General features: G+C 39.7%; 1 protein-coding gene across 1 annotated transcript; it reads left to right on the top strand.

Annotated features, from left to right (window-relative positions):
• Nucleotides 1-79: 79 nt before the first annotated feature.
• On the top strand, nt 80-7,836 carry LOC127852899 (elongation factor 2-like). Its single transcript, XM_052386933.1, has 12 exons — nt 80-247; nt 635-843; nt 1,299-1,528; nt 1,975-2,183; nt 2,721-2,954; nt 3,662-3,914; nt 4,234-4,435; nt 4,747-5,005; nt 5,614-5,718; nt 5,963-6,106; nt 6,616-6,825; nt 7,166-7,836. The coding sequence occupies exons 1-12, from the start codon at nt 245-247 to the stop codon at nt 7,673-7,675; spliced, it is 2,568 nt and encodes an 855-aa protein (XP_052242893.1). The 5' UTR covers nt 80-244; the 3' UTR covers nt 7,676-7,836.
• The last annotated feature ends 6,087 nt before the right edge of the window (nt 7,837-13,923 follow it).

Here is a 13,923-nt window from a genome sequence, read left to right as displayed (position 1 = left end):
TTGTAAGATCGTATTGCACAATCCGTTGAAATACATTTCACTTTGATCTAATAATAAATATCGATTGATGGTATTTCGCAATACATATGCCCGGGTATTTAAAGCCGTTTTTCGGTTGCAAATATACACAGCAATGTGAAACAGCGTGCTTTACACACGCATTTAAAGAGTATAGGGTTCGAACCCTTGTGGTTGTAGTAGCAGGCCAAGACTTACTTCGGAGGAGAAATTCTGAGAGATAAATATGGTGCGTTTGTTTTTAAATGTATGGGAAAATTGTAATGTTCAGCGAATTTTAATATATAATTACAGTTATAATAAATAACAAGTCTATCAATTTATGAATCATTTTAGTATCGGATTAAAAGCGTTACTATGCATGGGCAGTGTAAGTTTATATGATTTGTGTATTATTATCATTAACAGTGCAAACTATTTTTAACGGTCATCATTTTTTTGTATAACAATATTCGTAAAGTAATATATTAAACTATTATATAGATCTATACTTGATAACATAGTAACGATCACTTTTATAGATTTCGCGCTTCCCGATGTATGCAATATTTTTCATTCGAATTCTGTTGAATATACCCATTAACGTCACTAACGAGTGGAATTACTTCACAACTAGGTGAATGAAGAGAAATTGCGAGCGGCCATGGGCCAGAGCCGGAACATCCGCAACATGGCGGTGATTGCACACGTGGATCACGGCAAGACGACTTTGACGGACGCGCTGCTTGCGCGTGCGGGGGTCATCTCGCTGGAGCAGGCGGGTGTCAAGCGGGCCACTGACACGCGCAAGGATGAGCAGGAAAAGGGGATCACCATCAAGTCCACGTAAGTTGCAGAGTGGTGTGTGATAGAAATAGGCGTGCAGTGGATTTAGTGCTTCCTTTTATTATGGGACTAACCTCGCTGCTATTGATATTGTCTATGTTAAAAAATATCTCAATATTTTTTATCCGGGTCCTTCTAATAGTGATGCATATTATTTTCAATTCACCAATAAATGTGCATCGTATGATGCCGTATGAACAAGTTCAAATTACTTTTAACACATTCCGCATTGAGTAAGAGTGAAATACTGTTCAAACACATGTACTGATACTGGGCGAAATATATTTCGTACAAGGTTGCGAACGGTATAATATTGTAAGACTTCATATCATTTTCACATAACGAAACGCATACAATAACTTGGCACATTTCATCGTTTGAAATATATTTTTTGTGCGTGTATATCCAAGACACATACGACACCTCTTATGAAACGTAGCAAACCTCTATTTCAGTGCCGTCTCAATGTTGTTTGAGCGTGCAGCGCCTACAAGCAGCCTCAACCCGGGGGAGGAGAATCCCGAGGGGGTCGGAGAGGGCGTTACGAGGCCTGCGGGTAGCGGAGCGGGCGTGGCGTACGTCGTCAACCTGATCGACTCTCCTGGGCACGTGGATTTCTCCTCCGAGGTGACGGCGGCGCTGCGCATAGCGGATGGCGCTATGGTGGTGGTGGACTGTGTGGAAGGTACGTTCCACCTCGCAAATCATTACAATTATATTAATACTTCTACTACTACCAATAATAATATGTGGCTTGTTCTGAGACTTTTAGTGCTAATTCGGCAAGCCCCATAATGAGAAAACTCATTTGAAATGAAGTCGCTAAACTAGCGCTTAATTGTGTTTAATTGCCTAATGTTTACTGTACTTTTATTATTATTTTTATACAATGTATAATCTTACTAATCATAAACACATATAATTAAACTCTTTAAAGTTTTGAAATTGTATAGATGTCATGAGTTTTCTTTCCGCTGTGTTATTCACTGTTAAAATCGTTTCTTAGATGTTTTTCACCAATGCCTGTTTTTACCAAAAGTTCTCACTGCGCTGCCTTCTTCAGGCCAAACTTACAACAATGTATTAACGTTATTTACCGCTAAGTAATACCGTTTCTATTCTGCTCCTTAGGCGTCTGCGTTCAGACGGAGACGGTCCTACGCCAGGCGCTTGCAGAGCGGATCAAACCGGTTCTAATGGTGAACAAAATGGACCGAGCTGTGTTCGAGACACAGCTGGCGCCGGAAGAGATGTATCAGTCGCTGGCGCGAACCATCGAAAACGTCAACGTCATTCTGTCCACGTACGGAGGCGAGGACGGAGTTATGGGGGACATAATGGTGAGCATATTATTACTATTGTGTCTTAATACCTGTTGCAAAACGCTAGAGATACGAAAAGCGAGCCACTTGCGTTCAATCAATACCGCATCTGTTTGAGCGAGTAGCAATTATAATCATACTCTTGTCAGCATGCTTAGATATGCCTATGCCTATGCCAAAAGTATATGCCTACGTTAAGACTCGTACAAATATATTCCAATGCAATATATGGAGGGCATTCGTTTTCTATCAAGGTAATACCGTGAATTTTTTTTCTCAGTGAGGCAACAGCAAATTGATAAGTTTTTCCACGGAATTGGGCCGATTCTTTATAATAAAACATGTAAAACGCCGATCATAATTTTTTGACATTTATTTGAAATTTACAAAATAGTCCCTTTCAGTCTAGGGATAAATATATTTTTCCCCCCGATAATTTTCAATAATTCATCAAAAAGGATTACATAAATTTCTCTGTCTTATAATAATTATATGGTATACTATTTTGTATCAAATCAAAAATGTACTAAGTAACTGGAACAATTTGTCTTTCAGCTCGATCCAACAAAGGGTAATGTGGCGTTCGGATCCGGACTGCACGGCTGGGGCTTTAACCTGGGCCAGTTTGCCCGGATGTACGCCGCCAGGTTCAAGGTGAAGGCCGAGAAGCTTCAGCGACGTCTGTGGGGGAACCACTTCTACAGCCCCACCGAGGGGAAATGGAGGGACACGCCCGCGGAGGGATACGAACGAGGGTTTAACAAGTTCGTCATCGAGCCCTTGGTTAAGGTATTGTGTTGTTTTAATTAATTTCATCACGTGGTATTTTTTATGGCCTCCGCGAAATGGAAGGCATATGGCATTGTACGTGTCCGTCCTTCTGTCCGTAAGTCCCGAAGCTTGTGTTTCAACACAGGTTTAACTACTGGACAGATCCCGCTCAACATCTAATGGCTATTATGTGTAGTTGATCTTTAAGAAAAGACGGCAGCGACACGTTTTTGCAAAAATATGGTCCTTGTTGCTGCTACGTGTTTCGCAGTGTGAAGATTGTGTTTTCCACTCCCTTTCACAGATGAATGACCCCAATGATAGGAAAATAAAGGAACTTTTGCTGTGACGACTTTGTTGAAGTATTATTGCCCCTTTTTTGCTTCAACAAAAGAAATACAAATGTAGTCCCAAAACTGTGTGTTCTTTTCAACTCCTCTTTAACTATATGGATCTCGCACAAACATGCACAGTTGAGAGACCTTAATGTTCATATGATCGTGAATAAATGAATTTTATTACATTAAATATGTGATATATGTGATTAAACCGTCGAAAAACATTTTTATTAGTTGGCTACAGTGAACATCCATCGTTAGCAAAGAAGGCTTATTCCTCTATAATTAAGCACATGTACATAATTCCCCTAGTATTGCTGTGTCTGAATCACACACTTTCTGCAGTGTCACCCTACTGATCTTAAAAACATCATTTATTGCCTGTAGATGCTGCGTGCCTGCAAAGACACGGATACAGAGACGGTGCTCAAGTTAGCGTCAAACGTTAACGTGACGCTGACGTCAGAGGAACGCGCGCTTACCGGAAAGAGCCTGATGCGCTGCGTCATGAAGAAGTGGCTCCCCGCCGCAGAGGGGATGCTGGACGTGATCATCGAGCACCTGCCGTCACCGGATGTGGCCCAGATGTACCGGACGGAGCTGCTTTATGAGGGCCCCATGGATGACCCTGTAGCTATAGGTAAAACATTAAAAAAAAAAAAAAAAATTATTGAACACAAATTTATAATGTCTGTTAATGTTTTGCCTCGAAATCCAAACTTTATCAGCGCATGCGCAATGATGTCTGATACATACTTTCTTGGTTCAAGGGACGAATTTGTTTTACACTATCCCTGCTTTTGAAAGTACTCGAATGCAGGTTGGCTTAATTAATGTCATAACGCACGGTATATTTACCATTATAACTACATAATTTATATAATTGACCAGAAAGCATGACGTATTTACAGAAGTTGGATTCTGATGATGGTAGTATTACACTTCCGTACCACTTTCAGCCATGCGCAAGTGCGATCCCACCGGGCCCCTCATGGTGTACGTATCCAAGATGGTGCCGGCAGCCGACAAGGGTCGCTTCCTCGCCGTCGGGCGCGTATTTTCCGGGACCGCGTCCTCTGGGACCAAGGTCAGGATTATGGGACCTGATTACAAACCGGACAGCGCCATCAAGACGGACTTGTTCATCAAGCCTATTCAAGGGTACATAATAATTATTTGGTATCATAAGACTTTTTGTAAATTAGTTTTGGTTGAATATAAGTTTTAGCGCTAAACTTGTATTTCTTGCAGCGAAATAAAGGAAAGAAATAAAGACAAATGTCCACTTCATAGTAATAAAGAATAGTAAATTTAACAACTGATTCCGAATAAATGTTCTACTACTACTTTATATAAAATCTAACTTTAACTCAGCACGATATCCCTTAACCGTTATATCATTAAGATATACTACATGTACTTTTGCATGTAATAAATAAATTAATAACTTTTTTCTACATCTATTTCATCAGAACAAAAATCTTGGTTGGCGCTACCACCTACTCTGCTGGCGACATGCCGTGCGGGAACATCGTCGGCCTTGGTGGCATCGACAAGTACCTCCTGAAAACCGGAACCATAACAACGTACGAGCATGCGCATAACATGAAGGTCCTCAAGTTCTCGGTGAGTCCCGTCGTGCGCGTGGCTGTTGACGTAATCAACCCGGCGCACCTGCCGAAGCTGGTAGAAGGACTAAAGCGCTTGAGCAAGGCCGACCCCATGGTGCAGGTATTGGTTTATTGGTGCACTAGTATTATTAAGTCGTATACATACAATTGTTACTTCATAATATTTGTTATTCGAATCGTCAAAGCATTGGAAAGTCCAAATCCATATAACCTGTAGGAACAACCAATGCTGCATTATTTTATGCATAATTTTGGATAATTTTGATTGACATGTGATTTTGAAAGGATTTCAAACGAGCCAGCTAGGATTTCCCCTCCCCCCAATTTGGGTGTGTGTTTTCTAAAATATATTCAAATAAAATTCAAAATAAATCTATCAGAATATTTATTTAAATATAATGGGTTATGTACATCTGAATAAAACTGTCGTTAGCCCTCTAAGTAGGAACATACAGATGAGATTTGGAGATCTTTATAACATCTGTTGTGAGAAAACCAATATACCCTTCCTTTCGTATTCCCTGTTTCAACTAAGTATCTTTTATACTGTATGAGCCTCTTTCTGTGAAAACTGGGCTGAATGCATGTGTGTAAAGTGTCTCCCCAGTTTAGCCTGTGCTTATTAGCACTTAAGGTACATGCATTAAGCCCCGTATTCCCAGAGCGCAGCCTAAGCATTTGTCAACTGTTTGTTCTGTGCACTTGCAGTGTAAGACGGAGAACGGGCAGCACCTGGTGATGGGGGCGGGCGAGCTCCACCTAGAGGTGTGTCTGCAAGACCTGGAGGAGGACCACGCCGGGGTCCCGCTTAAGGTCAGTAGGTCAAAGGTCAAAGCTCAAACATTGTCGAATGCTGCAATATGCGTTATCTATGGACGATTTCGTGTTTTTGTTTGGAAGTGGTAGAATTGTTACGTACATTGTATTTTGTTAAAACTGATTCTCTAATAACATTTCTAAAATAAATTATCGTCGTTCTTTCGCAATTTCATTCATTATTCATTGCATACCGGTAAATTATTCATTCATTCATGTGTTGATTCTTATCGTCTTATAGAAATCAGAGCCCGTCGTGACTTACCAGGAAACTGTGGTGGACAAGTCGGACCGCGTCTGCCTGGCGAAGTCGAGCAACAAACTGTGTCGTCTCCACATGACCGCTGAGCCTCTACCCGCCGGTCTGGCAGACGCCATTGAAAAGGTCAGTGGTGTGTGACGTCACACCGGAAGTACATTCCCGATTATTGGTTTCAACCACGTCTGCATGCACAGACGACTTCATTAAATCGATCTTACGGAGATTTCCGGAGATGGAAATGGACGTAATGAACATTCGTGCACGAGATCAGGGTCTAAGATCTAAGATTACTAAAGAAACATAGTCAGAAATTTATGCATAGCATTTCGTCTCATAAAAAGCATAGGATACTTTCAGCGTTATTTGTACATTAGTATATGCTGATGACGGCATCTTGATTGCAAGATATTAATACATGATTACACAGATTTGTTTTAGTTTCAAAGTTTTTTGTTAATGAAAATGTGCTGTTTAATCAATCAGACATCGATACGTTTATCATTTTAATCCTTATTTAAACAGTTATATTTTCAGTAATGTACGTCTTACCTTTCTGTTGCATTCAATCTCATTGGTACGGAATAAACCGGTAGTTATTCCTCTCAGTATGCGAGTGTTTTCACATTCCACAGGGCCTCATAAAGAGTACCATGGACGTAAAGGAGCGAAGCCGCATTCTAGTTGACGAGTACGGATTCGAACTGGCGGACACCAAGAAGATCTGGTGTTTCGGACCGAACGGATCCGGTCCTAACATCCTGGTCGACATGACTAAGGGAGTCAGCTACATTCAAGATATCCGGGACGCCGTTGTGGCGGGATTTCAGTGGGTCACTGGAGAGGTAGGAAGAACGCTGTGTGCCATGATTTTATGATTGTGTAGACTACATTATGTACCTGGTAGGGTACCCTTAAAGTATGCGCACATGAGTTTTAATGTAACAAAATGGTCACTTGATTTCTACACGAAACCAATACATGAATACATGAAATTATCAGTCTACGTCATTTTGCATTTTATTCACGTTTATAAGTTGGTTAAGCTATCAAAATGTTTAACTGAATCGTATATTGAATGCCCCCTGGCCAACCATGGGTCACATACTTTTATATATCCATTTATTCGCAAGTAATATCTCTCTATTAACTTCAAAAATATACAACATCGCGATATTTTTCCAGGGCGCGCTCACAGAAAACACAGTGCGCGGTGTCCGCTTCAACATCGTGGACGCGCTCGTTCACCGGGACGCCAGCCACCGCGGCGGTGGACAGGTGATCCCCATGACTCGCCGGGCGATGCTGGCCGCCATGTTGACGGCGCAGCCACGAGTGCTCGAGCCCGTGTACCTCGTCGAGGTCATGTGCCCAAAACAAGCGGTAGGGGCCGCCATCAACCTGCTGTCAAGGAAACGAGGGGAGATAATCGAGCAGAATCCGCAAGAGGGCACTCCGATGACCACAGTAAAGGCCTACATGCCTGTCAATGAGTCTTTCGGTTTTAACGGAGAATTGCGCGGGGATACTGGCGGCCAGGCCTTCCCACAATTCCACTTTGACCATTGGCAGGTACTCGCGGGCGACACGGCGGATTTGACATCACGGGCATGCGCAGTTGTCACCGAGATCAGAAAGAGGAAGGGTCTTGTAGAGAAAGTACCGGCATTGGAAAACTATCTTGACAAGCTCTAGCAATAACAAAGAACTAACTTCCATGTTAAACGTTTAAATGTTAAGCCACACAAACAAAAAAAACGTGCAATACAAACGAAAGGACTGACTTAAATTTACAAAATGCAACTGTGTCAATGATTTAAGTGATTTCAATAAATGTTTGTCATTTAAAATAATTATTTTTTTGCCTTTCCTGTGTCAGTCTTTTAACCCTGAAAGCATTTACAGTTACACAAATCAGTAACACGTTCGCTCTCAATTTAATCTAGATTTGATACAGTAAATGAGCGATATGAACAAATACTCTGAGTAGATATACCTCTATAGAGACCTCAAAGGCAACGAAAAGTCTTCAGCTTGATCTGAGTCACCCCCATAAATATTTAGCGGATAATTTTAACCCCATCGTGCGAAAATGGGTCATATAGCATATTTATGGACAGCGCAGATCCAGACCAGCCTGTGAATCCGCACTGTCAGGTAAGGAGTTATGCTGTCCGCTAAAAAAATCATGCAAAGTTTCATGGTCTCAGGGAAGCTCGTGATCTGACTGCCCGGATGCGCAGGATTGTATTGAGCTACGCTAGCCGCCGATGGAACTTTCATTGTTATTATCAGAGACACATTTGCTACCATTATTCTAGAACAGGAGTACATAGGAAGAGTGCAGACATTTCTGTCTAATGTTCTCGTACATTGCTTTTACTTTTCTTCCTATGAAGCTGATTTCCATTTTGATCTTACTGAAGGCAGTAATATATGAATATAAACCAGATCGTTTGTCGACCTTGGGTTTTAATATAAAATTTCTGCATATCTGTCCAGCGATCACCCTCTGGCGTTTTGGGTTCCCTAAATTGTTCTTCAAAAACTAGTAACGCTGCTTCTATTTGCACGTCTTCAAGCAAACAGACCTTAGATTGGGATGTTGATATTTGTAAATGCTGTGTCCCAGACAGAACAATTATATCGTAAAAAATTACGAGTACTACATATACGACATTTTCGCGTATTTTAAAGCATGTTCGACAAAACATGGTTAGTTTGCTTAAGCCCGACTTATCTTTAAGAATTTTATTTTAATCACGAAATAACTATGTGCACTGAATATAAATACCGCCCAAAATAATGATACAGTTAATGATCAGTATAACAGGTTATAGGGGTATTCCACTACGACCCGATTCCCCACGATTTGTCCCGATTTCCAATATTTTGAGGTCGGGACATTCGTAGCTTAATCGGCGAAGGTCTCACTCATTCGTAGTTAGTCGTGGGCCGGTCGTAAGTGATTCCTGCAACTCGTGAACTTCCGAAAAAGCGTGGCCAGATTTTAAACGTGTTTAAAATTTAGTCAGGACCTCCAAGACTGAATTTAATCGCAGTTGACTCGTAACAGCGTCGTAGTGCGTCCTTGGGTGTCGTAATGGAATCGTAGGTAATTCGTGACTCAATCGGGAAATCGGTGATCACGTAATCTGTCTACGAATCAGCTACGACTTTTTCAAGACTGTCACGAGTTCACCCCGAGTGAGTTGCGAGCCCGCTAAGATTCTCGCGATTTAGATCAATATCAATAGATATTGGCGCCTAATTTATGGGTGCATTCGGTGAGGTCCTAGCTTAATTAGTCGTTACCGATCTGAATCGTTCGTAGTACAGTCGCAGTAGATTTTTACACGTAGTGAAGTCGCGATCCTATTCGCAAGACTTCAACCGAACCCCACGATTCGTCGAAACTCAATCGTACCAGTGTCGTAACTGAATCGTAGACTGTCAAAAGTCTTCCCGATTCAATAAATGTGATAAATCGCAGCGAATCGTGGGTTTGTTTTCGTAGTGGAATAGGGCCATAATTAGATAAGCAAACCGACATCGAATACTATTTTTTTAAGCAAAGTCAAAAGTATTGTCACAACTGTCACAACATATATTGATTTATACCGGCGAATTTATCTCTTAAAACGCAGTTGTTTTACCGCAAAGCGTACATGCATGGGTTGCAATAAATATAGACTAATTTAGTACTTGAACATGAACTTCTGAAACCATGAACGAAGAAGTAAATGGACAGGTCGGCAAATCATAATCACTTTACCTAGTGTGTGAGTGTTGCATATCTTTGGGAGAGTTTTCAATTACTGAAAAAATGAGCAAAACCAAAACAAGAATGCAATGGTAAAAGCTAAGTCGCTGAAAATTAACATTAAATATGATAAATAATAATTATGTTTGACAGAAACAATTGCATCAAAATAATTTAATAAATTGCCTTTTTTCGGCGTAGCTGCCGAAACCAGCTTTTCACCGTAAATGACCTTCATCAACATCCTATATACAAATGCAATATTACAGAAATTTCCCACCATTAGACCCGAATAAATAAATCCGGATATTTAATTGGCTGATTTGAGAGATACGAAAAAGAACATTGGCCACATCACTGTGTCCGTTTTGATACGAATAAGTGTAGGGACATCCGGACTATTCTGTGCCTGTTCACACGACAAATAGACACATATTTTGGTCCAGTTATAATTACGCATCAAATTCTAACTCGCAGAATTCCGGAATCAGTATAAAAACGATGGTAAGAATGAATGGATTATCGATAAACGCCTTATGACGAAAATACAGTATTGCTTAAAAGATGTATACATAATTTATCATTATTGAACTACTGTTTACAATGCATTGATTTGCATCACGTCTTGAGAAAGAAATGAATACAAAACTATGATAACAGGAAACACGTTAAAATGTCTACGTACACATTGGGTATTGTTCATATCCATTTATCCGGTGCGCGACGAATGTTTTCTATATTTAGTAAATAAACGCAGGGACGGCATACATAAATTATATACTCGAATATATATGTGAAAAATTCGCGACATGTACCGTAATACATTGCAGTTCATAATCAAAGAATGCAATAACTTTTAAAGTAAATTAAATAATTAATTTACGACGGATGAAAGGTAAACATGCGATACCCTTTGAGAATTATTTAGTTCCTAATTAAACTGAATGCAATTATATAAAATGGTCTATTTAAAACTCTGATGTTTGCAATAAACGCCGTATATCTTTTTAAAGATATTTGTGGTCTCTCATGCCCCGCAGCAGAACTGATGTTAAGTAAGGGAAGTAATTGGTGAAACAACTTTCAATAGTCATTCGGATTGACCTCCCCTACATTGAGGGAGGCCCTTAAATAAAAGACTTCTTTATAGTAAAGTCTATTGGTCAGAACGCATGTTACATCTTAAATAATTTTAAAATCACATCCATAACAAACACAACTCATTTTGTTTCTAAATAAATATACAATAACATTCTGGACGACAATGACTATAAACAAACGACCGTTTAAAAACGTTTTCATAGGCGTTATATCACAATCCACACACACTTAAAAGTCTATGTAGTCCAGTCAATTGCTATTTAATTCCCATCTTATTACCATTGACCAACTTGATCTCGTAAGAATAGCATTGAATTTTGAGAGAGGAACCATATAACGCACTCTTTGATGCCAACAATAAAGCAGAGCTATATAGAAACAAGAAGATATTAGACGCGCTCAGGGAAAAACGAGCACCTGCTGATCAGGAACCACACTTTAACCCATTTATGCCTAGTGGACTCTCCCATCCTTTTAAATTGGATCAATTTATTTCCAAAATTAGGGATGTCTAGTATATTTATTTCTATATTTAGAACATTTTTTACAGAAATTCCTTTAATCAAACAGCGCAGACCCAGATGAGACGCCGCATCATGCGGCGTCTAATCTGGTTCTACGCTGTTTGCAAAGGCCTTTTTCCTAGACGCTAGGCATAAATGGGTTAAATTCCATAGAAGCGGAAAGTGCCGTCCCTGATGAGCCTGTGCGGACTGCAAAGGCTAATCTGGAAAAACACTTTACGCACATGCATTTCGCCAAGTTTTCCCATAAATCGGCTAAAAAAATCATCTCTAGAGAGCATCTGATTCGGACAGGCTATATTATTAATGTGTCGTTAATATCATGATCTTCTGACATTAGAAAGTGAACTTGGTCGAAGAACTGGGTCAAATCGGCTCAAATAAAATCATCCACGGAGAGCCTCTAATTCGGACAGCTTTATTACTAATGTGTCAGTATTATTATGGTCTTTAGACATAAAAATGTGAACTTGGCCGAAGAGCTGTGTAACGAAGTATGCAAGAATTACATTATTTCCATACGGTGATGATTTGTTGCGAGTTATTTTAAAATTACCCGTTGTTCAATACAGTAACATCACAGGAAAAGTTCGTATTGTTGATGGCATACGATCTCGGCAAAATGAGACGTTTATTGACAATTTTGCGGATGTGTTTTCGTTTGTATGACCCTATTACTTAAAGAAAAAAAACGTTTCTCGTCAGACGCATGTATTTAGCTTAAATAAAATGTGCGTTAAATATGTCAAACAACACTATACACTCTTTTTCGGAACACATCCAGTTGCTGTCGGCGAAGTGCTAGTAGTTGAAACAGTGATATTTACCTTCATGCAACTGATCCCAAATGCAATCGCAAACTATGTCTTCATGTAAGCTACCAACATACAGAAGTTCAGAACATTGCCTACACCAAAACAAAAGCTTCACAGCGGAAAGAGATGTGCAGTTATGGAGCGGACAGTTTTTGTATTTTAAGCGAATATGGACCTTGAACGTACATGCCCCAAATACAATACCAAGCAATGTTTCATGAAAGTTGGCTATTTCCAAAGTTTCATCAGGATTGCATTAATGCACACTAAAGTTATGAGTATAAACCACCTGTTTGCTGTTGAAGCTTTTTTAGTGTGAGCGTTAACTCACACTAATGTTTCAGAGCAAGTTTTGCAAATCAGTATGCGCTTAGCTCCCTAACTACGCTATGAAAAGACAACCACTGCCTGTTGCAGTAAAATTATGCAGACGACAAATTCTAGGAGCGTCTGCTAGGAACAAAAACCACCGCATCTGCCTGTTTATAGTTTACCACTGGTACACTGCAGTGTGTGTATATGACTAATAGTGTTTAACAGCTTGTAAGAGGACATTGGCCAGCTAGTGTTTATCATTGAAATCTGTACATATTGGCTGCTTTCAGGAAAAAAGGGGCTTAATGCATGTCAAATAAGATTAGCCTGTGCACACTGATTAGCCTGTGCAATGCGCACAAGCTAATCAAGGACGGCATTTCTGATTGTATAATGTTTTTCGTTTAAAGAGAGCCTCTTAAACTGGGATGACAATTAATGCATATGCCCTGTTTTCCCAAAATGAAGCTTACATTATATAACAATATTATTATAATTATATTATCTATTATATTATAATTATAATAATGATTTAAAAAAAACACATCTGGACCTGTGCTTTAAGACACTCTCTGTATAAATTTGAATGGGTTGTGTTCATTTAAAACGTGTAATATAAAAAGCTATAACATAATTTTCAAAACTGAGTTGCGTATAAACTTAAACAACAGCCAAAATCTACAGTGCCTTCAGTGCTTTGATTTAAATATTGTAACAGTCAACCTGACCGTTACCTGCCCCCCCCCCCCCCCCACAATGGAATTCTTACGATAGTTCTTACTGTAAGCTATCTCCACACAAAATGCCACTGTAACATCGCCATATAAACTAAAGTTATTGAGCTGAAACTGTTGTTTTTTTTTCCTATTTTTAGTTACAATCACTTTGACCTTGACCCGTCCTGTCCCCAGTACATCCCAAGCAAGGTCTCCATGCACAAGTGCAATATCCCGAGCTACATTCAAAACGATTTATGAATAAAACTAAAGAAATCAACCGGAAACAACCTGATCGACGCCCTCGTCCACATAGCTGCCTGCCAAAATAACAAAATCTTTTAACCAGGATTTTTAACTTTTTTGAAAACCTGGTTAAATATTTAAAATAGTGGGTTCGTCAACTTTACCAAAATAAGACACCGCCGGAGACGGGTGATTCTCCCCAAAGGTTTTTTTTGTCACAAGATTGCACTATATATTCAGATAAAAGGAAACGACTTGAGGGGCATAACTTTTGACAAAATAATACAATGGATGGTTTAGCAACTTAAAAATTTCAAAGGGCCATAACTCTCTCAATAAATCATCTAACCAGAACCCACAAATAACATGCGCATCTCCTCAAGGTAGTTAAGCTCCCCATAAAGCTTCATTGAATTCCAGTCAGTAGTTTGGGAGAAATAGCTTGGACAAGAATTGCACAATA

The sequence above is a fragment of the Dreissena polymorpha genome, chromosome 12 (genome assembly GCF_020536995.1).
Source record: "Dreissena polymorpha isolate Duluth1 chromosome 12, UMN_Dpol_1.0, whole genome shotgun sequence".
Taxonomy (NCBI): domain Eukaryota; kingdom Metazoa; phylum Mollusca; class Bivalvia; order Myida; family Dreissenidae; genus Dreissena; species Dreissena polymorpha.
This window is presented reverse-complemented; position numbering and strand designations above follow the sequence as displayed.

Excerpts from the sequence above, each read along its gene's own strand:
- LOC127852899 (XM_052386933.1), top strand. Across the intron at positions 844-1,298 it reads GGGATCACCATCAAGTCCAC|TGCCGTCTCAATGTTGTTTG; the intron begins GTAAGTTGCAGA and ends CCTCTATTTCAG. Across the intron at positions 6,826-7,165 it reads TTCAGTGGGTCACTGGAGAG|GGCGCGCTCACAGAAAACAC; the intron begins GTAGGAAGAACG and ends ATATTTTTCCAG.